General features: G+C 47.3%; 1 protein-coding gene across 1 annotated transcript; it reads left to right on the forward strand.

The window, feature by feature from the left end:
* Positions 1 to 377: 377 nt before the first annotated feature.
* LOC308186294 (alpha-2-macroglobulin-like protein 1) lies at positions 378 to 25,605 on the forward strand. The gene is made up of 36 exons (XM_080575249.1): positions 378 to 686; positions 1,620 to 1,803; positions 2,541 to 2,703; positions 3,249 to 3,301; positions 5,256 to 5,276; positions 5,809 to 5,968; positions 6,429 to 6,513; positions 8,338 to 8,449; positions 9,422 to 9,536; positions 9,965 to 10,074; positions 10,549 to 10,716; positions 10,962 to 11,192; positions 11,495 to 11,558; positions 11,948 to 12,093; positions 12,386 to 12,535; positions 12,837 to 12,989; positions 13,237 to 13,321; positions 14,155 to 14,269; positions 14,957 to 15,182; positions 15,310 to 15,436; positions 16,036 to 16,157; positions 16,659 to 16,713; positions 17,753 to 17,836; positions 18,719 to 18,895; positions 19,036 to 19,117; positions 19,886 to 20,042; positions 20,442 to 20,516; positions 20,903 to 21,065; positions 21,525 to 21,739; positions 21,878 to 22,093; positions 22,206 to 22,330; positions 22,635 to 22,725; positions 23,340 to 23,408; positions 23,721 to 23,823; positions 23,963 to 24,004; positions 24,869 to 25,605. The coding sequence occupies exons 1-35, from the start codon at positions 628 to 630 to the stop codon at positions 24,001 to 24,003; spliced, it is 4,302 nt and encodes a 1,433-aa protein (XP_080431375.1). The 5' UTR covers positions 378 to 627; the 3' UTR covers position 24,004; positions 24,869 to 25,605.
* The last annotated feature ends 65 nt before the right edge of the window (positions 25,606 to 25,670 follow it).

The following is a 25,670-nucleotide window of genomic DNA, read 5'->3' on the forward strand; positions in this document are numbered from 1 at the left end:
AATTCTAGTTTTTCCTTCTCTCTCTGCTGTCCTGCTGGGCGTGGGAGCACTGTGTCAAGGAGCCTAGCGCTATGTATATGCAATTTTTGTGTTCAGAATCCAGTCTCCCTTTCAAGACTGAGACCTGCCTGGGGAGATGCAGACGTAAAAGGTTTGGGGACAGTATGACCACAAGAGTTCGACTTGAGCTCCAGCTGAATGCACGCGCCAAGGGGTCGAGCAACAATCCATCTCAAGGCAAAACAATGGAATAGAGGCTGCAGCTGGAACAAGGAGCAGGGGCAGTGCAGTGAAAAGGAAACAAGCTGTTGCTTAGCAAAATAAAAAGTAAACTTGTCTAAATGATGCTAGTGCATCCACAGGGGAGTAGGAAAGCAGAGGCTGGAGGCCAAAAGGACTTGGATTGGCTGGAGAACATCCTGAACGGTACAACCCTGTACCTGGAGCACTATAAACATAGGAATGAGGCAGAACGAAGGAAACTCTGGGGCTTCTTGTCTGCTTCCTGGGAGAAACGGCAACAACAGCAGGTGGCTTGGAGACCTTGGAAGGAGTGAAGCTGCACTCCGTCTTCTCTCCTGACCTGCCCTCCAGACAGACCCACCTCTCTGGGGCTCTCCCAAGAAAATGTGGACTCCTTTCCTCCTGAGCTGCCTGCTCTACACCCTGGCGATAGTGGCACAACCGTAAGTGCCATTTCGAGGTCTGGTGATTGACAGTTCCAGTGCTGAGGGAGGGGCCAGGATAGCAGGGAGAGAGTATGGGACCCTGTGGGTCATCTCCTGTAAGGGATAGATATGGGGTGGTATGCATGCCACAAGCCCTGTTACGAGCACAGGATCCTCCTAAAGGTGGGAATTTTTTCTTTGGATGTTGCTGCAGTGCAAGATCTAAGTGAGGACCGTCAGTGGGAAGAAGAAGAACAAGGGTCTGCAGTCTGAGGCAGTCTTAAGGGAAAGGTGTAGGATGCAGAGAAGGGCAAGAGGTTTAGGGTTGCAGGGCTGGGAATAATTAAGCAGGAACCAGACTGCTGCCAAAGTAATTAAGGAACCTTCTCGAAGCAAGAAAGGTGGATCCTTTCCTCTCGAGGCTGGAGTAAAAGCTGTAGAGAATCCTGCACTTCTGATGTCGGAGTCAAACAGACCCAGAGCCACAGAGAGCTTTGGGATCAGAATTACACAGCTGCAACTTCCTGAGTGAACACAGCAGTTTGGTTTTGGATCCAAGTCTTAACTTTGAAACTTTTTCCATCTCCCAGTCCGATAGCACTGTTCCCTTTTCCCTGTGTACTGGGAAGCCCTAAAAAAGAGTTCTCTTTGCAGAGGCAGAGATGGTCTCTACTGTGTATGCTTCCTTGTGCCATGGTAGCATCTCCAGAATTCCATACACACCCGTGTAATGTGAGGTCACCTCAAAGCAGTTTTCATGTAGTCTCCTGAAATTTCTTATATCCTTTCCATCAACACTGGGAGGTGCACATTCTCACTGTTAATCACCTGTCCCTCTCCCCAAGCAGAGCAATTGGTCCTGGAAGAGGTAAACCCTGCTGCTTCCTCAGACCGTGGAGTATTAGTCTCAAGGCAGAGAGACTGGTTGATTGTCTTGTTTCCCCACGGCAGAAAGTACCTGATCATCCTCCCGGCTGAACTGCCCTTCCCCTCTTCCCAGAGGGTGTGCTTGGACCTGCGTGGTGTGGAGAAGCCTATTCGCGTAGCCTTAACTCTTGTGCATGCCTCTAGCAACATCAGCATCTACCGCAAGGTTGTCCGGAACAACTGGATCTTTGAGTGCTCCAGGTTTCAGGTGAGGACCATCCTTGGGAGCAGCTTGTAGCTAACAGCTCCCAAAGTGCTCCTTTGGCTCTGACTCTTCTTGCCAGAGAAATGGAGAATGAGGATGATGGGAGGAGAGAGGGCATGGAAAGGAGTTAATGTAAAGCCAGGCAGAGTGTTTAGTGGGAGCTTAGTGTCTTTCCTCCCTGCCTCTGTCTGTCTGCATGATATTGTTCCTGTTGGGTAGCTTACTATCCACCCTGGTGGCCCCGTTCACCACGGGTGCCTGGCCAGTCACCAAAGGACCGAGGAAGGTAGAAGAGCTCGGAAGCACCCAAATGGCAGCTGTTACCTCATTCTCTCCACCAAGAAGGATGCACTGTCACAGGATGTCATCTGTGCACTGTGATGCATGACGAACCAGACCTTTCGTCTCAGGCAGCCTCTCCTCATACCTGCATCTCTCCAAGCTTCTCTTGCAGGACTGTGAAGTGTGCTTCAGGGCTAGGAGGGGCATGGCAGGGTGTCTACGCAGGCTCAATACGATGCTTTCTGATCTGCCATACCCACGAACCTTATTTTCTTTGTTTGTGCTGGCAAGTAAGAGCTAATAAGACCCTGAAGGGACACACTGTGCTGGCCTTCAGAATGAGGTGGGGAAGAAGAAGGTGTCACAGTTCAGGATATGCGAGGAGAAGAGCATATGCATAATGTCTAATGTCTTCACCTGCTCCCTGCTAACCTAGCGACTTCTCTTCCCTGTCCTAGGTCCCCAAACCTGCAGGCAGCCAAGAGGTGGGCACTGTCCAGCTGCATATCTCCAATGGCCACTATTTCAGTGCAAAGGAGGAGAAGCAAGTCCTGATTCGTAGGACTGGCACTGGCACCTTCATCCAAATGGATAAACCTGCCTATAGGCCAGGACAGACAGGTGAGCGCTCTGCATGGAGCACCCTGGCAGTTCCCCTGCCTTGACCTGTCTTTATTTTGTTCCTGTTTTCCCTTGAGGGCTGTGCTTGGTGCTTTGAGCCTTGTAGTCCTAGCCGGGACAGAAGGAGAAGCTGTGTGTGACCGAGGCTTCTGCTGCCATCTGGGGAGACGCATTCATGCTTGTGTTTCAGGGAAGGGAGGCGGGGGGCTGTGTGGTCTCGCAGGCTTTCCAGCCACAGGCTGGGGACGAAGCAAGGCTTTTGTGTCCTCCTCCTCAGCCTGTGCCTCCAAGCACTTGCCTCTTTCGTGGGTGAGTGGAGCCAGCAGGTGGGACAAACTGTCAAAAAGCAAAGCAGGAACACCACAGCCTGCTGTGTGTGGGGAGGGAAGAAGCGGTGCGCAGGGCTGAACGAGCACCAAGAGGGGGCTGCAGGCAGGCGTGGGGGTGCCAGCAGAGCCCTGGTTTGGGGTCGAGGCAAGCACAGGTTTAGCCCCGTCTTGAATGTACTGTCTCTACAACATGCTCTCCTCCTTTTCTCCCTTCAGTGAAATTTCGGATAGTGACATTGACTGAAGACTTTGTCCCCGTTAACAGCAAGGTAAAGCCTGTCTGAGTGGATGCAAGGAAGTCTCCAGGCTTCCTCTGCCAAGTCTGCCTCCTCTGCCAGCCCCACGCTGTGCCTGCTGACACGGTCTGCGTGTCTGCAGTACCCAAGGCAGCAGACGCTGACCTGTCACAAAACCTTGCTGAGTTCAGTCTCCCAGCTGCATTGTCACTCTGACAGGACGGTTGTTGGCTGGTGGTATCTCTGGTATGGCTGCTGAGGTGTGGGGAGCGTGCCAGCACTGCCTGCTAGCTGAGTTAGGAGCTCAGAAGCTGCTTGCATTTTCCCCTTGCCAGAAAAAAGCTGGCTTCTGAGGGGATCTGCAGGCTGCTGGCTGTGGGCACGGTTACCAGACGGGCTGTGCCCAGGCTCAGCCAGAACTGGAGTTGTGTAGCTTTGTGCAGTGTGCTGTTCTTATGGCTGGTGGGAGGGTCTGCAGCAAGCCACGGCACGTCTGCAAAATTTTAAGAAAAATTAATTAATATGGGAAAGGATGCACATGAACTGATTATAAAAAGAGACAAGCGAGAAGGCAGTATAAGCAAATTATACTTGCTGCTGGCAGCAGCTCGTTCTGCCTGAGTCAAGGAAGTGAGAAGTTGCCAGAGACTTGCATAGGTGCTAGCCAGGAAACTGCAAGACTAGCATCTCTCTACAGTGAGCAATTTTACCTGCTGCCAGCAGCTGTAAATATCTTACATTCCTCTGTCCTGAAGCAATTTAAGGAGAGCCAACTGGAATTCATGCCACAATAGATAAATGCTGAGGGGCACAAGTGCGCAGAGAGTTAAATCAAATCCCTCCAGACTGAGATGAAGGGAGAGATCCTTCTGGCTTCTTTTTGACTTAATTTCCCCTTTTTTTTGGTTATTGATGAGGGCCTAGAATCATGCACTCACTTCCTGCCCCAGAAATCGAAGGCATCTGTCTTATATTAGTTAGATAATAGAGTAAGCAATACCTTTGCTTCCATGCCTACATTTGGTTCATGAAGATATTTGGCCATAAATGTTTGGTGGCTATGTGTAAGTATGAGTAAATTAGCATCATAACTGTTAACAATGCTGTGATGAAAATTCAAAAGAGGTTGTATTTAACCAAAGCTATTATGAGGCTTGAGTGCACTGCAACATTAAAGCCATAATGTCTTGTTTATGAATTAGGTGGGTTGGTGATAACACAGGTGCTGTTCACTGGCATGTTTTGTTTAGCATTGACAGTGGATTTGGTTATATAAATAGTTAAACTGCACTGTTTTTGTTTGTTTCAATGAAAACAAACATGTCTATGATAACTTGCATGAAAGTTCATAAAGATGAATAATGTGAATCAAATGTGGCCTTCTGTTTACAGACCAGTTACTTTCTCCAGTCCCCTGCTTCTGCCTCCTTATGCCTCGCTCTCCTTACACCACTACTGCCTCCTGGCTGACAGTTCTGTGATACAAGAACAGAGTCAATAGACATAGGAGGCCCTTCTTTGTGCCTGCCTGGATGTGCTGCTGGAGTCAGCAGCATTACCTATCTCCAAGCCTTACCTCCTACGCCAGGGACTTTACAGGAAAATGTGGGGTTTATTCATCCTATAGATGATGCGGTTTTGCTACTTGTTGGGATTTGTATTACAAAACTGATGCCTTTTAATATTTATGAGTTTGGAATGACTGTATTTGTGAATACCTCTAATTTTCTCCTTTTTTTTTTTTTTTTTTTTTTTTTAAATAGTAAACTATAGCTTTCATGGTCACAGAGTAAAGCTTGAATATGTCTAAATGCATCTTAAAAATATATCCATATTATTTCAGAACCATTTTCCTGGTTTCTGTAGGATCAAGCTCCTTGTATTGTAATGTTTGGGACTGTCACGTGGGCTAGGTGGGTAAGATAAGTGTATATGTAGGTTGGTATATCATGCCAGCTTCTGACATTGCTCTCTGTTTGCTTTGCAGTACTCCATGGTGGAAATCCAGGTGGGTGTGTCGGACTCCCCAAGTGTTATGAGGAAAGGTACTTCAGGAGGGATATTTAGGCCGTTGTCTTACTGAGTCAACTTACTTTTTCCAGGGTCAGTGTATACATGTGTATGCCTCTGCATGCTTGTAAAAAGCATTGAAGAGACAAATTGTTCATTCCTTTCACTGTTCAGGAGCTCCATCCAGACTTTAGCTAACTCTTACAGTTTATCCTTACATTAAGACTGGAGAGTTTAAATGTTGGGATCTTTCCCACTTTCTTTTTCGATGGCAGTACAATGTAGAGTAACCCTTGGTGTGTTGGTCTCATCTCTGTTGGTGTTTCAGTGTTCAGGGTGCTGCAGCACCTCCCATTAAAAAAGCAAACAACCAAACCAAACCAAACCAAACCAAACCAAACCAAACCAAACCAAAACAGGAGCCTGTGAAAGCCTCTGAAATCTCTCAAACTTTGAATCCAGTGGGCTTTGGGAACAGAAGAGCGGATGTTTTTAATGACAGTCTCTTGTCTCCTTTCCTCTAACTGCAGGACCCAAACCAAAACCGCATTGGCCAATGGCTGGATGTGAGACCAAAACAGGGCATTGCAGATCTCTCTTTCCAGTTAGCTTCTGAACTCTCTCTGGGGACTTACACCATCAGTGTGGTGAACCCAAAAGTGTCCAGTACATTTAAGGTGGAGGAACATGGTAAGATGGAGTACGGAGAACAAAGAATGGGATGGAAGAATTGCTTATTTCTGTCCTTATAACAATATGCAGCCAAACACTGTAAACTAAGTTTTGATGTCTGAGAGATAGATTTCAACAAAAATGTATAGAGTGGGCAATATCACAAACGCCAACAAGGGAGATTGTACTGGAGATTCCTGGAGAGGGCATCTAGTAACAAGAGTTACTAGAGTGTCACAGAGAGAGAATAAACCTAAGACCTCTGTAGCACTTCATAGGTTGGGGAAAAAAGGGAGATTCTTCCTTTAGTTTCCCTGTTTTAAAGTAATTTTAGTTTAAACATTTTAATTAGCTTTTATTTCACGAACATGCTCCTTTACGGGACTCCAGCTTTATGGTAACAAACTCTTCCCTTTCATGATCCATGTCTAGGTAGACTGCTGCCTTTGATAGGGTAACTTTGTGATTTTTGTTCCAGTGTTGCAGAAGTTTGATGTTTTCTTCGAAGGACCAGTTCAGATTTATGCTTCAGATAAAACCTTCCCACTGCGTGTATGTGGCAGGTGAGGAGACAATCCTGGAGAAAGGATACAGCTCATCAAAATCTTGTCTGTTCTTCCACACGTGTACTCTCTTGAGTCCATCAAGGAGAATTGGCTAAAGAGGGGTGAAACGCAAGCGTTGCTTTCAAAGAATCATAGGTAGTACAAGAGTCTAACTGTTTGGTTCTTGCTTGGGATGGAGGTACCTGAGCTACACCCTGCTCTGGAAGCTGTGTCCATCTGGCCTTGGTGGACCTTGTATGGGGAAATATGCATATCTGATATGGGACTGATCTGCTGAGGTACAAGGATCAGTACAAGGTTCTCATTTTTTTTATGCTGCTGAACTTATTTCTTTCTTAGTAGCAGTGTTTCTCTAGTTCCGTAGTCATTAGCAAACACTGAGCAGACGAGGGTGTGAAGGCAGGCATGACCTCAGAAAGTATAAGCACAAAGGAGGAAGGAGAATGCTCTGGAAAGCACTTTGTGGACAGATAAAGGAGGCGAACAGAGCTGTATTTGGAGCTGGGTTGTCCGAAAACCTTTTCTGCCTCTTTGCTGCTGAACAGGAATCATTTCTTATTAACTGGGCATTTTAAATCAGAACATTTAAATTGCTAATAGAAACAGCACAGCACTCTTCATCACCAGGATAGTCCATGGATGTTTTCCCGTCACTGATACTGTTAGGGAACTTTGCTCCCCAAGAGAAGACCAGAGAGGAGTTGAAGCACAGAAAGTCAGCAAGGCAGTCAGTGGAAAAGTCTGCCTTGACAAGGGCATGATTCTGCTATAATTGAGGGAAAAAACAAACAAACAAACAAACAAAAAAACCACAACCAAACAAAAACAAAAACAAAAAAACAGAGCCAGTCTGATGATGGAAAGAAGAGTCCAGATTATAAGATAAACCCATGGTGAGGAGGAAGGACTGAGGTCAATCCTGGAAGTCAAGCCAGTGCGTCAGGCTGAGAAGCAGTGCACTGGCATAGGTAAAGTTATAATGTAGCTCAAGGTCTGGAGCTTAACTATAGCTCCCAAATGATGTGCGGAGGCCCCAGTGAAGCTTTTAACAACACCCTGTGAATAGGGGAAAGGGGTTGCAAAGCCTGCTGGTTCATCCAAGGCTCTGGCAGATACTGCGGCAGAGGTTCTTACACCTCTGCAGCTAAATAGACCTGTTAACAGCCACACAGAAAGACAGTTTGCTGGATAAACAATAGATGTTTCAAACCACAGAGCATGAGTTTTGCCCTTGCTCTACCAACCATCCCACCACCTCCTGAATTACAGTGACCAAGGAGTCAGTGTGACAATGAAAAATGTTTTTGATTTGGATGCCAGGTGGGGTGTGTCTGCTCTGGGGGCAGAGACAACTTTGCTGGGGCTGCTAAGGCCATCACCAGAAGGAGAAATACTGTAGCTCTATTAATGTCATATCGTGCACATTTTATTGATGTGTACAAGGACATAGGCTTCTGCTCCTTTCGCACCTGAGCCAATATATCCAATGGGTGCTGCTCCATGCTGTGTGCACACAATTCAGGCCAGCTCTTTTCTTCTGCCTGCAGTTCCCGAACAGAAAGCACCCAGAAGTGAGAGAGCTTTGGAAAGTGTGGTCCTTTTTTTTGCCTAGGCTCTGTTTCTGACTGCATTGGATGCAAGACTGTGTTATTCCACTCCCCAAGTGTACTCTGTGCTGTATTTTTGTTTATGCCTGCTTGCTTGCAAACTGAATGAAGACCGGCATCGGGAAGCCCACTTGTGTGTAGCAATGTGCTCAGCAAACCACACAATTCTCCTCAGTGTCTCTGCTTGGCAGCTCATCTGGTGCTTTCCCTGCAGGTACCACTATGGAAAAGCAGTGCAAGGGACCATGCGGGTGACTTTGTGCCAGAAGGCAAGGAGGCGTCCTCAAAATGTCAGCAAGGATATCTGTAGAGAATACAGTGGTCAGGTGAGTAAAATCCTGGAAGATACATGGCTGGTGGAGGAGCACCACATATGACAATGTGTGACAGTGCCTGAGAGAATGGAATGAACTACTACTTAAGGAAGGTTTGCCAACCTCTGTAATGTACCTGTAGGCTAATCAGTTAACATTTTTTATTAAATGAATGCAGTTATTGTTACCCTGACCAACTGAGATACCTTTACCCCTAGAAGTTCTTCTTTGTAAATTTGTTTATTAAGGATAGGGAATAGAAAAGAGGAAATCACATGCAGACCTTGAAGTTCTGTTCTTTTCTGTAAAGAAGCATAAATACCCAAGAACTGATATAGTGCAAGAAACAACAGGTGCAAAAATACCATGTTAAGGTGAACCTACCCTGGAGATGCACAAGGATACCAATGTACAGTGTAGACAAGGTTATTTGCACAGCCAAATCACATACTGACTTTTTTTTTTTTTTCACCTTATTTCACTCTTTTCATCCCTAACAAAACATGTCATAACTGGACTCTTCGTATCTGCATAAATGATTAAAGCTTTTCATGTTTTATGATTTTTCATCAGGACATCTTATGGTAGTTGTAACCTTCCAGCTCTGAAAATGATAAGTTACTTTGATTCTGCAGATTCATTTGATTCTGCAGTTTTCCTAGTCAGATCTCTTAAAATACTAATATACCTCCTTTGTGATCCAGTTAGTGCAACCTTCAGTTTTCTACTAAAGCTGGAAAGTTACCAACATCGCAAACTTCATGCAACTATGGTGATTTGTTTTATATTTCTACAATATGAATTACACGCATGTATACATATAAAATAGGAAATACCAATTTTAAAATGCGAACGATTTCTATCTGACTGAGTCTGCATTATTACTTGTTGCGATCAAATTGTGACAGAATGATTAATATCGTGTACTTCTAACTCCTTTACTTCCCCCCAGCCTCAAATAATATCTACCATTTCCCATTGCAGACTGTGAGCAAGGGGTGCTTCACACCTTCTGTAAGCACATCGGTGTTTAATCTGGCTCCCAGTGAGGAGGACAGCAAAATCTATGCAGAAGCTTCTCTTCTGGAGGCAGGCACAGGTACCTGTAAGGTCTGCTTACGGTCATTTGGTGCAGAGAAGGTACGAGGATGAGACTGCCTGTACCTGGGGTGTGAAGGTCAGAGCAGGCACACCTCCTCCTCTCCTCCACGCTGCTGGGGCCATCACAGGACTCTGGGTGCTCCTGCTTGAGGAGCTCACTGCACCTGCAGAGAGCTGCTCTGCCGGCAGCAGGCAGGTGAGGAGGGGCTGGGAGCCTGGTCCATGAGGCCAAAAAGGGTCTTAGGAACACCTCAGCTAAGGATTGAGCTGCCACAGGAACAGCCTCTGTACATTAAATGTGCTCGTCTTGGGAATGTTGAGATGCTCTGGTCAAAAGGCCTGGGCGTAACGAAGTGAGATTAAACTGGGGTGCGGTAGTCACCTCCGATAACGATCTTGCATCCCTTGTACTCTGCATTCCAACAGGGGTCCAAATCAACTCCTCCAGCCAAATCCTCATTTCCAGGACAGCTGCACGGGCAGTGTTTGAAACACCAAATGCTTACTACATCCCCGGAGTACCCTACAGGGGGAAGGTGACTTTTCCCATGCTTCTTCCCTCCCTATCATTTGCCAATGAATTTAGTGTCTAGCAAATTTTGCTGACTCAAACCATTTTCTGTTCCTCGGAGCAGTTTTCCTTACATTGTGTCACATTACTTGATAGTGCAGCATGGCTCCAGTTTCTGCATTTCAGATTCCCTGGTGTGATTACACTTCTGGCTTCTGTTGAGAGCACTGAGTGATTTTTGCTGGAATTTCTCAGCTGTTGGCTAGGAGCTGAGCTCCTCATGCTCTAGTTACATGCTACTTTTGGGGAGGATAAAATCACCCTCAGCTTAACTTTACAGATGAGGGAGTTTTACAGGTCTGCTATCTTCTTGGGGCCAGGCTGAAGCCAAGGCCACTTAAACAAGAAGGTGTATGTTTGTCAGAGGAAAGAAGGTTTGGGTATGACACTGTGACTGACATCTGACTTTGGCTTTTCTGTCCTTCCCTATTGTCACCAGATTAAGCTTCAGGATCACCATGGAAATGGTATGAAAAACAGAAAAGTTTATCTCGTGATAAAGTTCATGAGACGTCGTCTTATCAAAATGTATATCACAGATGGCAATGGAAGAGCATCGTTCAACCTGGACACAACTGCCTGGAACAGCTCCTCAGTCTTTTTGGAGGTAAATCCCACCTCTGCATACAAGAAAGTGAAAAGCCTCAAACTCTGCCAGTGCTCCCAGCTCCTGCCTTGCAGCCCCCTGACAGCTTGGTCCTGGGTTCCCCACACAGTTCTGTCGGTGTAGAGCCGTGGGGAAGGTGTCAAGCAACGGCCTTTCCCAAACCAAGCTGATGACATCCTCACCTAACAAAGCACTGAAGCGTGCAACTCCCATGTCCTGATTTCCATATGTCTCTGATCTCTCAGGGAAGGTTTACACTGGAAGATCTCACGCACACACCCTGGAAAACTGGTATCAGTTACACAAATGCTTACCATCACCTGCAACCCTTCCATGTCACAACGAAGAGCTTCCTGGACATACACCCACTCACAGGAACACTGCCCTGTGGACTAAAGCAGAGTGTGCAGGTGACCTTCACACTCAGTCGGGATGACCTGGGAGAAGACACCAGCCGGATAGGTTTTGCATATTATGTGAGTGAGGGTAGTAGAGAACCGAGGTGGGGGGAGGCAATGCTGATGGGACCAGGCCACAGTGAAACACTGAGTGTGTAATTTAGATCATCCCTAGAGGAATGACAATATGGACTTGTTCTTGGAGAACTCAGGGAACTCTACCCCTGCATAGAGCTCACCCTTCTCACCTGGGTCACCTTGGATTGGGCCCACAGTTTATTTCTATGGTTGCTTTAGAGTGCAAGACGCACACAGGGCAAGCGTGAGTGTGCCCTGGGTGACAGACAGCAGCCTGCTCATCCAGTGTCCTCTTCCCTCAGGTCACTGGGAAGGCTGGCATTGTGGTCAGGGGACAGAGGAGCGTCCAGGTTGGGAAGCTGAACAGTAAGTCTGCAGTGGCCCGCCTGAACAATGGGAAACAGTTGGGCCTGGTGGGTTCCTAGGTTGGATGGTGAAAGTTACTGGAGTTTCTCCTGAACTCCCTGAAGCTATAGCTCCTGGGCAGTCAACAAACAGGGTGGATGGAGACAAAGAAGCAATTATATCAGCTAGGAGAGGACAAAGAGACAGAGCAAGTGAAACAATGAAGGGAAGAGAGACTGGGAAGAACTGTGTGGAGACAGAACACACAGGGTTAAAGAATGGAAGGAGAGAACAGACAGAAAAGCAGAAGGAATTAGTTTGATATTGTGGGATTATAAAGCAGAAAAAAGGAGAACACGAGAAGATCTCAGTGGGGTTGTGATGGAAACACTTTTCTTTTCCTTCCTCAGTGTTGAAGGGCTCCTTCTCCATCCCTCTGACCTTCACTGCTGACTTCACCCCATCACCTTCTTTAGTGGTGTACGCTATCTTCCCCGGTGGAGGGATAACAGCAGATAGCATCCGCTTTGATGTTGCCTTGTGCTTTGAAAATGAGGTGAGACTCACACCGACAGCTGAGGGACAGCTGACAAGCTGGAGTCAGCATACTGTGGAAAGAAAACACTCAAATCCTTCAGAGAACTGGGGAGAAGAGAGGAAGGGGATGTCTGGAGCACAGTGCCCAGGGTCTGGGATCTTCCATTTAGCAGTGACTTCTGTTTGTAGCAGAGGTTGAGCAGGGAGGATGTTAATTGAGCTCCCTCTTTCTGTCTGTGCCATGTGTCTGTCAGCCTCCTTACCCCTCTTTTTCTCTTTTTCATATTTCCTTTCTTGGTGTGCTGCTCAAGGTCAAAGTAGGTTTCCTGGCTAAAGAAGCCCACCCAGAGTCAACAGTGCAGCTCCGACTGCAGGCAGCCCCTGGCTCCGTGTGTGCGGTACAGGCCGTGGATGAAACCATGTTCCTTGTGAGACCAGAGAGTGAGCTGACAAGCCAAATGGTGAGTGTCTGTGCAACCAGATATATAAATAAAAAATAAAATAATGAATAAATAAATAAAAACAACCAGCTACAAAAAACAGGCATGATATATGAGCTGGGCAAAGACAGGCAGGGCTGTGGCAAAGGGAGCTGGAGGCTAATGGGTGAGGGGATCCTTGTGTGGAGGAGTGTAAGTAGTAAGTGGTGTCTGCCTAGAAAGACGGCAGGCTGTATGTTGGGGAGGTTGTAGCATGTGAATGTGAAGCATTTGAAGGTATCTGCTCCTGGCCTGATTCTCCCCTGCCTGTGAGTTTTCCTAGGTCTATGGCTTGTTCCCTGCTATCTACCGACATGGGTACCCTGCCCAAGTTGAAGAGTATCCAGATCACTGTGTTCAGCCCCACTCCACATCACCTCTGCTGCAAGGGAAACCGCAGCATTCCTTTCAGCCTGACATCTTCAACCTCTTCTGGGTAATCACCTCTGTCTTTCCCCAGTGAGACACTTGTTTAGAGTCCTTCTGAGAAAGAAGGGACCAGGGAGGCTGTGCCATACCTCCCTCAGCATACTGTCCATCTGGGCCAGTGCTGACCTGGACTGTCTGGGCAGCTGGTTGTCCTAAAAGTGATGGTTTTCAGAGTCATTTTGAGGAAGAGTGGCTGCCCTTCCCCACTCACAGCTGCTTTTCTAATTCCCCTCCCCTCCTTCTTTCTCCAACAGAACATGGGTCTGAAAATCTTCTCAAACCTTGCAATCAGGAAGCCAACTCAATGCTCTCATCGGGCAGATAGGAAGCCAATGATGGGTGAGCTGAACTTTCAGCCTACCCTTGTACTGGGACCTGAGATCACATAGACGGAAGAGCTTTCTGATCACTGGGGTTTGCTGGTGGTGAATATTAACATGCTAAGGCGTAACAGATGCTGCTGCCACAGCCTCACTGCCAGGTCCATCGGACCTCAGCAGGAACAAATGGGTCACTTTTTAAAAAGCTTTGAAAAATTCCCCTACCTGCATGTTCCCTGACATTAAAGAATGGTGTTCCCTTTCTGGGTACAGACAAACCCAGTGGTTTCTGACGGGAGTGTCTCCCATTCATTACACCACAAACTGTGCTGTGGCCTGGCTTGTGTTCCCATCTGTGGCTGCAGGAACTGTCACCTGCTTCCTTAATGTCTCACTTTGCACTAGGTAATTATACCAAACGGCCTTATCTGCCTGCTGATATTGAAACTACTATTGTTTGCAGAGGTCTCTGCATTTTCTGCAGACAAGCAAACGGGAATATTGTTATTCCCAGAATTACAGAAATGTTGGTTTAAAACGGCCCTCTAGAGGTCCATAGTCTCTTTAACACCAATTTTGGTTCAGATTGGGAAGAGGCTTTGCCTAGCCAGGATTTTCAAAACTTACAGCCACAGCCTGCTCACTGCAAGCTGATTTTCCTGTTACCATTTTCTTCTCCTTCCTACTTTCCCTCTCCTACCAGCTCAGCTCACTCCCCTGTGTATTACTCTGCCTGACCCTTCTCACATCTCTGTTACTGCTTGCTTTGCCTCTTGTCCCAGTGCTTGGCTGTCGATCGTTGTCAGGGCTCACCTCTTCCACTCTTGTGGGAATTTTATTCTTTTTTTTCAGGGGGTCCTCCTATGGAATACAAAAGAATGACCGAGGAACAACCCCAATTAACAACCCAAGGAAGATTTCACCACTATTTGCCTGAAACTTGGATCTGGAATCTGTTCTCTGTTGGGTAAGTGATGCTAGACTTTACAAGTGGACAGAGGGATGAACCCTTTGTTAATGAGTTTTGGCTGACTTGTATCTGTTCAAAAAAGCCATCCATAGGTGTAAAGAGAGGTCTGCATGTAAATTTTATGGCTCTTCCCTGCACTCAAAGTGCATCAGAATGAAGAACTAGTGGACTTCAAGGAGCAAAACTTCAGTCTGCTTAATCATGCTTAGAAAACAGCAGTGCTGTTCATCATCAAACCACCAAGTATCCTCTCCTCACACAGTGGTGTACATTCTACTAATTTCCCAGTTTGGTGGGTGCACTGTCTAAATTTGTAGCCTTTGTTGCCACAATGCTTGTATTGGGACTGATGAATCAGCACTCAGGCTGATGTGGTGCTGCTGCTTTTCTGGACATTATGCTGTTGACTGAGTGTATAGAGCTGGAATGCTGGGACAGTGTCTTGCTCAGGAAAAGGGTATAACATAATTACTGGAAGCATTTAATCAGCAATTATGGCTTTAAGGAACAGATTTCTGAGATCTGTCTGAGATCTGAGCTACTCGAGTGGGAGTCATTGACGAGAGGGCAGAGGTTGATCTCAGTCTGAGGATCTGCACAGCATCCCTCACCTGGTGTCCTGAGCTCTTCCTGTTGCGGTGGGGTGGGACAGACTTCCTCATGCAAGTGCTCTCTTCCTCTCAGCTCCAACGGGAGCAGGAGCGTCCCAGTCACAGCGCCTGCTGCTGTCGCTGAGTGGAAAGTCAAGACATTCTGCTTGGCTGGGAGGGGGTTTGGACTTGCCCCGACCACAAGCCTCAGAACAGTACAACCTGTCTTTGTGGATGTGACGTTGCCATATTCTGTGATACAAGGAGAGACCTTCACGCTGAAGGCTACTGTCTTTAACTACCTGCAGCAGTGCATACAGGTATGTGCTTGTGCCACGGGAAACACTGTGTGGGACAGGCCTAGCATGCCTTCCAGTTTTACAGCAAACGTACCACACCATCTCTCCCAAGTTGCCCAGTCATTCTCCTTCATCGGCACTCTTTCAGATACAGGTAGCCCTGGCTAAATCCCCGGACTTCCAGGTGGAGCTGTGCCGGACCTGCAGGGACAGAGAGTGCCTCTGCGCGGAAGAGTCCAAGACCTTCGCGTGGAACATGACAGCAATCCAGCTGGGTGTGGCAATAAGAACGGGAGCAGTGGTGGGGAGCCCTCAAAAAGAAGTGAAAGGGAGTGGGAGGTCCAGAAAAGCTGGCAGAGCCTTGCCTTCCCTGGATCCTAAAGCTTATTTTTAGTGGCACAAGAATGCAAACCATCATGGTTGCTTTCTTTCTCCCTTCTTAGATAGGCTCATCAGAGAGAGTGGGAACTGAATGGGTAACGTGGAGAACTCTTGGGGATAGAGGTGCAGAACTGTGTAGAACCAGATTGGGAGGAAAGGGCTGCATGTATGTGAGTGGGAGAAACTAGTAAGGCTGGTGCTGTGCTTCACGTGCAACGGGAAGGGGTCACTGAGGTCCAAGGGGCTGCCGAACCTTCTCATGCTACAGTCACATGTAGTGTACTAAGGTCACTGTTGGTGAGGCACTACCAAGTCCCCTCATACTTAGGGTGTGTGGACAAACCATTGGCACTGACTGGCTCGTCTTTACCTGTCAAGCCACTGAAGCTGGGAGGATCAGCCTCCTGAAGCACCCGAGACCACTGCCATTTAAAGCAAGTCGACTCCGTTTGGCTACAGACCTAAGAAACAGACCGTTCCATTTATTTGCTAGGGACTCTGAATATCACAATCAGGACTGAGGTACTGGACACCACACCACGCTGTGGGGACAGGAAGCCCTTGCCAGCTACCATGAGGCGGAGGCACATTCTGGTCAAACACTTGCTGGTTCGGGTCAGTATAAGAGCAGGCTCACTTCTCTCCGTGAGTGTTCTTGCCCCTGGGTGAAAGGAGACCGAGCTGGGCTAAGTGGTTTTCTCTTTTTTTTTTTTTTTTGTCCAGCATTAGCATACCAAGGCCTGGGCTCGGTTTACTCTGTTCCCCCCAAGACCTAGCCAGGCCTATTCCTTTCTTGCAGTACTCTTTCCTGAGCTGCATTTGTATGCCGTAACTGCGCTTCTCCCTATACATTCTGCTTAATGACCAACCATACATGAGCTTTTGTATCTGCTCACTGACTAGAGAGTCCTGTCCCTCAGACTTGCTTTTGCTTTCTTAATCAGTGAAGCAAACAGTTTCAGTGCAGCCCTGCCAAAGGTGAGGAGGAGTCCCTGACAGCCTGGGAACTAAAAGCTGAATTCAGACCTGCAATTGCTGTGCGATTTTACTGCTGTTTGGGAATTTTGTGTGTAATCTTGTTTCTTCTCTCTCGTATTTATGTTTCTGCCCTGGCAGCCAGAAGGTGTGCTAGTGGAGAAGTCTTACAGCTCCATTCTGTGCCCAAGAGGAGGTACGTGGACAGTTTGAAATAACTAGACCTGGTTATTGTTCAGGTCCTGCAGCCTGAAATAACTAGAATCATAGAATGGTTTGGGTTGGAAGGGACCTTAAAGATCACTTAGTTCTAAGTCCCTTGCCGTGGGCTGGGACACCTTCCACTAGAACAGGTTGCTCAAAGCCCCATCCAACCTTGCCCTGAACACTTCCAGGGATAGGGTATCAACAGCTACTCTAGGCAACCTATCCCAGTACCTCATGACTCTTATATTAAAGAATCTCTTCCAAGTATCTAATCTAAATCTACCCATTTTTAGCTTAAAACCATTACTCTAGTCCTATCACCAAACTCCCTGATAAAAGAGTCTCTCAAGCTTTCTTGTAGGCCCCCTTTAGTTACTGAAAGGCTGCTATAAGGTCTTCCAGGAGCCTTCTCCAGGCTGAACGAGACAAAACTAGACCTGAGAGTAGGACTGAACTGTGGGAGGGCTAATAAAAGAGATATAATTTTTTTCAAATTTTTATTTTTTTTCACAAAGGAAATTTAATTTCTTATTAGAACAGAAAAGGACAGTAAATATTATTTCCACACTTGCTTCCCTGTTGAATTTGTCACTGAGTTTAGGTGGCAAATTTGTGCTCTGTAGCCTCCTTCCCACAATGTAGCCTCTGGGTGTTCCTGGAGCATGATAGTCACTCAAGAGAGAGAAGCTCCTGCTATACCACCCTAACCCTGCAGCACTACAAGCCTCTGCAGGATGTCCCCCTGCCAAGTGGTGACCAATCGTGATCCTCGTGGAACTTGTGAAGCATGGTGAATTGAGTTATGAAGCTTGGTGTGCCCTTGCCCTTGCCAGCAGCTCTCAAGTCACTTCTAATCTGAAAAGTTTCCAAGCAGTGGAGCTTGGCGTGATGACTGGGACAGGTTATAGAGAGCACTCTGCATGAGCAGGATGTAGGCAGTGTCCTACTTATTTGTTTCAATTTTGTCACTCTGGGTAGATACTTTTGGTTTGATTTTTCATGCTGCACCTTCACCCTGTTGTTATCAGGAAACATGGTTGAAGACTCTGTGCCCCTTCACCTCCCTGATAATGTAGTAAAGGGATCTGCCAGAGCTTCAATTTCCATCTCAGGTAAGCCATTTCTGTTGTGAACTCACTGACTGATGTTACAGATGAGCAGGGATTAACTTTGTAATGATGTCAGGGGATCCATTTGGAATGACACTGCTCAAAAGAGAGAACAATGAGTTTCAATGCTCTGCAAGGTTTGCCAAAAACAGGGTTTCCATTTTTTTTTTTTTTTTGGATTTGCACTTAGATTTTCATGAGAAAAGTAGGCTGCAGAGGAGAATAATCCTCATTTTTCTGGCTAGGACTTTGTAGCAGAGCCTTGAGGCCAAATTTTATCTGGGACTTTGGGAGCTTGGCTAGTTCTGTGTAGATACGATCAGCAAAATTCATAACCATCTCATCCCCTGCTAAGTTTCAATGTTACAATAAAAGCTGCTGGAGAGAATAAATCCTTCTCAGCATTACAAAGTTACAAAAGGATTATTTGGGGAGGCCACTGGGACCAGAAAAATGTTTTCAATATGTTTCTTTGCACTGTGCTCCTTTGTCCCCATGTTCGTACTGGTATGAAGCCAGGCCTGCCATAATTCCTCAAAGAAGAGAAGACCTGAGACGTCTCAATCTTTTCCTAAGTACTTCTATATTTGTCTGTCTGCATGACACAGCCTGAGCAACTATAGCCCTGCTCATAGCCTTTTACAAGGTTGGAGCCCTTCACGCTGAACAGGTTCCTCAGAGACTCCACAGTGTGGTCATCCTGTATCGCATCCCCCCCAAATCAGGAACATGAAGAATAGTCACCCACCTTCATCCTATACTCAGTTGTTTCTTTCCATTTTCTCCTTTCTCCTTTGCTGAGATAACACACTATTATCCAGTGCCTGGCTGAGAAGCACCTCAAGTCATACTCAAACTTGCTTTGTTTCTTATATTGTTGCATAGGTGACCTCATGGGGATTGTGTTACAGAACCTGGACCGTCTGGTACAGTTGCCCCATGGATGTGGGGAGCAGAACATGGTGCTGTTTGCCCCCATTGTCTATGTGCTGCAATACCTGGAGAAGACAAGGCAGTTGACCCCTGAAATCAAGGAGAAGGCAGCAGGACTCCTGCATAATGGTAAGTACAAGAGATCCACCTTGCTCCTCTGCTTTCCCCTGTGTCTAATCTACCAATAGCTCTCTTCCTTGCATTTATTCTGACAGTACTGGCCTTTCTGTATTGCTGTGCTATATTAATCATTGTTCCTATTTCCCCAGGGTACCAGGCACAGCTTCTTTATAAGCATAGAGATGGGTCCTACAGTGTCTTCGGGCAGCAGGATGGGGAGGGGAACACTTGGTAAGCACTGGGAACATCCCTTGCTCCTAATTTGTCCTGTCCGGGCCAGAGCAGCTAATGTGTCTGAGAAGAGCTGATAGGATGCATGTTCCTTGTTTTGAATGGAGCCACCCCAGGAGCTGTCTGGCATGGATACAGATTGAGGGATTGAGACACTTGAAAAAGGTATCAGGCAGGGCAGCAGAGTTTCTGGGAAAGTGGAACACAAAGATGTGGTCTCAGGGGGAAGGAGATCCTTCTTTTCTCTCTGTGGTCTTTCTGGCACCCCAAACAGAGCAATGGGTTCTACCTGTGGAGCCCCAGAAAGCTAAGAGGGGTACATACTGACTGGAGGAAGATCAGGGAAAGACAATGAAAAGTCATTTTTCCCGGGGAGGTTTTTGCTTGGCAGAGTTTGAGTGAACTGCATTGGCACTGTGATGGCTGGGCTGGGAGTAATGAAGAAATGAAGGAAATGGGGTATTCAAGATTGTGTCTAGGTATTCAAGGGAGATGAGATGCAAGAGACAAAGTAGAAAGGGTAGAGGTTTTTCATTTGTGAAATGACTGGGTAAAGCAGTACGTGAATGTGTGGACCCAGACTGAAGAAGAGGAGCTTCTTGGATCCCAGAGACCATTTCCACTTTTAGTTTGCTTTTGCGTATGAGAGAGTCTTTTTAAGCACCCTGATCTGTCAGTGTTAGCTTCAGGGACAAGCACCAGGAGGCATTTGACTTTATTTTTGTCTTTTTGTGTTTCTGTTTCTCTCACAACTCATTCTCTTCCTAGGCTGACAGCTTTTGTAGTCAAGAGTTTTGGCCAAGCCAAGAAATACATCTATGTAGATGACAAGAATATCCAGGATGCCTTACGCTGGCTAGAGCAAAATCAACTCCCCAGTGGCTGCTTTGCCACCAAAGGGAGTTTCTTTCATTCCTCTATAAAGGTAAATGAGAGACAATTCAGGCAGCACAGCTGGGGAATGGCTGGGCAGGTGTTGTGGCAACCAAGAGTCATAGGATCACAACCGATCCTGGAAAGTCACTTGTGCAAATCATGCGACCAGACTGAAAGAGAACAGGGTGTGGGGTAGAGACAGCATAAAGAATGCGTACCCTTCTGGGAAATTATGCCCTGAGCCTTTGAAACACGCCTTAGAGAGTGAAAGGTGCTTCAGGTCCTGGGGTGTCAGAATGACACACCTGAGAGCCATGGAGACCATGCTTACGAGAGACTCCAGGTGCAGTGTTTTGCCTCTGCAGAGACGGAATCCCTCACCAGCAGAGGGTCTCTGGTGACTGGTGATTTCTCACAGTTTATCTCTGGCAATGGATTCCCTTCACAGGGCAGCGTGGATGATGAAATCTCCTTGGGAGCGTATGTCGCTGCAGCACTGCTGGAGCTGGGTCAGCCACTGAAGGTGAGCACAGGCCGGCTGTCTCCTGCTCTCCCTTATTATCCCATGCCTGCACTCTGCTATGGGGAAAAAGCTCATAATGTTGACATTCTCCAGGCCAGGAGCACATCAAGAGCTGCTAAGGGAGAGACAATGTTTGGTGAAACTGAAGTAATTCCTCATAAGAGACAGTGTTGTAGCACTAGCATGAAGCAATAGTGGAGCAATAGTGTTTGGTGGCCATAGTTTCCAGTGCACAATGGGGCTGCAGTGCCTTTTTTTTTTTTTTGCAAGAGAGGGTGATAATTTAGTGGGTTTCTCTGGAGCTACATCAGCAAGACATAGTCCCAGAGAGAGCCTGACCCCTGCTTTGCCCCTGTCAGTGTTTGGCACATCTTCTACCAATGCAGGGCAAGATGATGCAGAGTACCCTCCACTGCCTGCAGCAGGCAGTTCACAACGTCACCAGCATCTACACAGAAGCTGTACTGGCCTATGCTTTTGCCCTGGCCGGAGACTATGAGACAACCCAGGAGCTGCTATACAAGTTGGAGGAACAGGCCATCAAATCAGGTAGGTGCTGGCTTCTTGCTGGAGTAATGTCTCTTGTTCACCTGCTGGGACTGGAGCAATGTACCCATGTAAATTGCCTAGCCAGAGCTGATAAACATGGAATATGCTAACCTGTGCAAGAGGCTTGCTGAGGGGAAAAAAAATGCACCTGCTATTCTTGTATTTGTCCAGGAACTGCATCATGTTAACTGCAATACGTTATTTAGCAAGCTGTGAGGGTGACTTATCAGAAAGATTTTCCTCAGCCTGAAGGATTTAAAGATCTTATTGAGGGAGGAGGTAGAAACCTGTGTGCTAGGACTGGATGAAGTCCTGGAGAACCAACTTAACAAAGTGATACTGGCCTGACAGCGAAGGAGCAGGAGGAGCTCTAAAAGCCCTCTACTGCTTGCTTTCTGTATCCAGAACCCTCTGTTCCCTTCTCTCCAGATAGCTTGCACACTCCTTTTCTTTCTGCAGGAGGACAAATACACTGGAGCCCCAAACCAAGCTCCCCGGCTTCCACAGCCTTCTGGCCTGGTACTCAGTCAGTGGATGTGGAACTGACAGCCTACGTGCTCCTGGCGTACCTTTCCAAGCCACGGGTGCATGCAGGTGACATGACAACTGCAGCTGGTATTGTGGCATGGCTGACCCAGCAGCAGAATGCCTATGGGGGCTTTGCCTCCACCCAGGTAACGAGTAGCTCCATGTGGATCCATGTACTTTTCTCCCTGAGGTTGGCAGGGCAAGTCTTCTCAAGGTCTTCCTGTCCCAAGTTGGCCTCACTAGAGATGATGTTTTCAGGGAAGTGACTGTCTCTTTCTCCCTAGGACACAGTTGTTGCCCTGCAAGCTTTAGCAAAATATGCAGCAAGGACCTTCAGCACATCAGGCCAAGCGCTTGTGAGGGTGAAGTCCCACAGGGGCTTTGGGAAGACATTCCAAGTCACCCGCCAGAAACGGCTGCTGGTGCAGCAGGCAGCGCTGACAGAGATCCCAGGGCAGTTCCTGGTGCAGGCCCAGGGCAGCAGCTGTGTTTTTGCTCAGGTAAGGTGGTGGGGTGAGTGTGGGAGAGATGATACATGGAGGATTCTGCCTCTTCTCCCTGGACGAAATCATGCCTGGGCTGTCTTTTCCCCTCCTGCCCCTCAAACTGCAGACAGTGCTGAGGTACCACAAGTCTCCCCCGCGGACCACTGTAACCTTCACTCTGCGTGTCAACACAGAGCTGGCCAACTGTAGCCAGGCCAACACGCGTGCCCTTGTTGTCCGCATCCTTGTCAGGTAATCCTGAGGATTGTTTCCTCCTCCAGCAAGACATGCTGTGCTTGGGGAGTGCAGCTGGAAAAGCCTCAGGGCTGCGACGGAGGGACTGAACACAGGCAGGACAGAGGGTAAATTTGGCAGTAGTTAGGGGTGGAAAGGGAAGGTGCTGGCTACCTGCATCTCACCTCCTGTGAGATGATAAACTGTCTGCCTTGACCCCAGTCCCAGATGGCTCAGGGTCCTGCACACAAGAGATGGTGGTAAAGGGAAGGGGGGGCTCTATTCTCTCAGACAGACCCTCTGACTGTGTGATCTTCTTCAGCTACATTGGCAGCAGAGTCACATCCAACATGGTGATCATGGAGGTCTCCTTGTTGTCTGGATTTGTCCTGGCTCCAGGCTCCAGGATGTCGGTAAGGAGTCTGGAATCAGAAAAAGGGTGGCTCTGGTAAATGGGTCCCACCTGCTTGCTGCTGTTGGGAACTATTCATTCAGGCCATGAGGCAACTACTTTAGGAGTGACCCTTCACTGTTGAAATTGAACCAAAATCTCTCCATTTCCATACAAGGTCCTGCAAGGACCACCCGTGGCATTTCAAGGATGGTTCAGCTTCTCCCACTGACACTATTCTGTTGGGTGTGCTAAATAACAGTATTTGTTTGTCACATGAAAATGAAAGCTGAATTATTTGCACAACACCCAGAGGTGTATTTAAAAGCATTCTAGCAGTTAGTGAGATAAGATAACAACAGTCTTTACTTGTGCCTCTTTGCTGACCAGTGCATTGAGTCCTATATACTATCCACCGCCTTTTGTCCCCAGAGTGGGAGATTCCTCTAACTAAGCAGGGACAGCATAGTCCATCCTTGAGATGACGCTCACAAGGAGTGCTCCAGGAGGGACTACTGAAGACAATAAAACCCTTGCACATGCAAAAGACAAAGTTCCACAAAGAGTCCAGGTCTACTTTGCGCCATCAATACAACATCAATACAAATTTACTTGTGTTGTTCTTTCCTGTCCCAGCTGGAGCGCAAAACCATCATTAAGAAAATAGAAGTGAAAGCTGATGTGGTCTACATTTATCTGGACAAGGTAAATAGGAATGACAGCATTAGGTTTGGCATAATGAGAGCAAGAGGCCAGAGGACAAGGAACTGTGTGAGAAGGCCAAGGCTGGGCTAGCCATGGGGAAATAACACTGCTGGAACTGTGGGCAGAAGAAGCTTACCTAATTTCATTGTTGTACAGTTAGCATTTGCTATTTCTCACATACGCCATTTCTAAAATCCAGAATCTCTGATGGATTAGAGAGATTTTTTACAGGAAAGCATTCAAGCTAGGGAAGACAAAGATGCAATGTCTTCTTTCTTCCCTTCCTTGCTAATTTCTTTCAATCTCCATAAGCTCAATGATGAATCTCAGACTTTCAGTCTGCAACTGGAACAAATATTTGAGATGAAGAACCTGAAACCAGCCACCGTCAAAGTCTATGATTACTACCAGCCAGGTGGGTTGGTGATTCCCCTCCTACTCTGAGATTGGGAGCTGGATTCCTAGTTCTCTGGATGTGACTTGAAAAGTCATTGTGCGCTATTTCTTGTGCACATGCATGTACGTGTAATCGTCTTTCTCATTTCCTTATGCAGAGGAGCGAGCCTTGGCTGACTACAATGCTGTCTGTAGCTGAGGTAGGCAACAAGTCCCTGTGTGATACAAACAGTGGCATCAGGAAATGATGGGTCTTGGGTGGGAGAGAGGGAATGTCTGGGGAGCATGTGAGCAATCTGAGGTGGGAAGGAGAATGGTAGTCATTGGGGAGTATATGTCCAGCAAGAATGAGGAACAGTCGGATGCCTGTGGCTGAGTGTGTAGAGCTAGGCTCAGGGCTCTTTTTCAGACAGGAAAGCAGCTGAAAGGCTCTGGCTGACAGCAGATATAGTCTTAAAATGGGAGTGAGGGAGGAAAGACTGAGCATGGTGACTGCATCATGTGGAGTGAGAATGCAGAGCTATAGTGGCTTGCACTAACAAGGGACTTCAGACCCAGACAACTGCTCCAGTCCCTCCCCAGCCCCTGCTACCTTCATTGCTGGGTAGAAAGGGGGGATTCCGGGAGCCGAAGGAGCAAGATGAAGCTGGGAAGAGGTAATACTTTGTCTTGTGGGGTGACAAAAACAGCTGTTAGAAAGGGGATGGCTTGTTAGCAGCAGCCTGAGGTGAGGACAGGTTTGGATCTGTCTTTTCTGGAAGAATAAAGCAGAATTTTGATATGGCATATGCTTCATCCTGGCATAATCCCACACACAGAGCACTGTGGGACCTGCCTATACAGATCCTAGGGATCTTCCTAGAGAGCCACTGCCACTACTATCCAACACAAGTCTGGTGATAGCCACGAAGGTGCTGGATCACTCCCTCCTTGTTTGCCTTACCTTCTGTTCCCCACAATTGCACATGGTTCCTCAGAAAGTAGAGGAGGCAGTCACAGTTTTGTGGTAAAGGAGAAGTGAGAAACTGCTACACCATGATTTCTGCCTTTGCCCAATGTTTCAGGTTGGGGACCGAATGGAAGGAGATGCCCCAGCTACCCACAGTAGAAGGACACTGTCCCCATTAAAGTTGAGCCTGTGTGGTCTTGTGCCTGAGTGGATGGACTTAGGGATCACAACGGTCCAGCAGTTGTGCCTGCACTGGGAGGGGGCTGGGCTGTGAGGGGGGACTGTTATATATCTGGTATATTCCTGGGAAGAAGAATTAAAGTAAGCATCACCCCTGACCTTGCTGTCATTGTGCCAGTTGTTGATGAACTGCAGGCTTAGCCCACAAGGATACCATTTCTGCCATCGACAGTGTACAAACTTTCTATCTCCTCCATTGCTCTCTCCCCATGGTCCCCATGGTTTCTTCCAGCACTTTCTGCTGAGTAGGACCCAGGCAGCTTTGGGATATAAGGTGCAACTGTACATGCTGTGACAGCCATATCTCATATGTCCTTCCTGCAAGCTCTTGTATTCCTGCTCTTGAAGTAGGCTCCAGATAGTAATGCAGTGTGATTGAGACTGTAGCCCCTCAACCCCTCTCAGCAGTAAATCCTTGCCGACTGCTCTTGGTAAAGTTCTCTAAGTGCAGCTGTTGGCCAGAGAAGTGTTGAACATATCCCCGTCCTCCCTTGCCTTTGACTAAAGCTTATCTGTTGGTCACAGCCACCAAGTACAAACTCTGCCTTGGCGTGTGCTCTACCTTCTCCTGAGCAAGCCTGCTACTGGCAGGGCAGAGTTTATAACTTGTATATGCAAACACAGAACAGAGTTGTTTTGCCCAGGTTCTCCAGGTTCTCCTGGGCAAACATGATTTT

Source organism: Anser brachyrhynchus (assembly GCF_964034855.1).
Source record: "Anser brachyrhynchus genome assembly, chromosome: 1".
In the NCBI taxonomy this organism is placed as follows: Eukaryota; Metazoa; Chordata; class Aves; order Anseriformes; family Anatidae; genus Anser; species Anser brachyrhynchus.

Bases quoted from the DNA above. Each gene is read 5' to 3' on its own strand.
- LOC308186294 (XM_080575249.1), top strand. From the start codon at position 628: ATGTGGACTCCTTTCCTCCTGAGCTGCCTGCTCTACACCCTGGCGATA. The intron at 14,270-14,956 runs GTAAGTGATGCT...TCTTCCTCTCAG, and splicing joins TGGAATCTGTTCTCTGTTGG to CTCCAACGGGAGCAGGAGCG. The intron at 16,158-16,658 runs GTCAGTATAAGA...CTGCCCTGGCAG, and splicing joins TCAAACACTTGCTGGTTCGG to CCAGAAGGTGTGCTAGTGGA.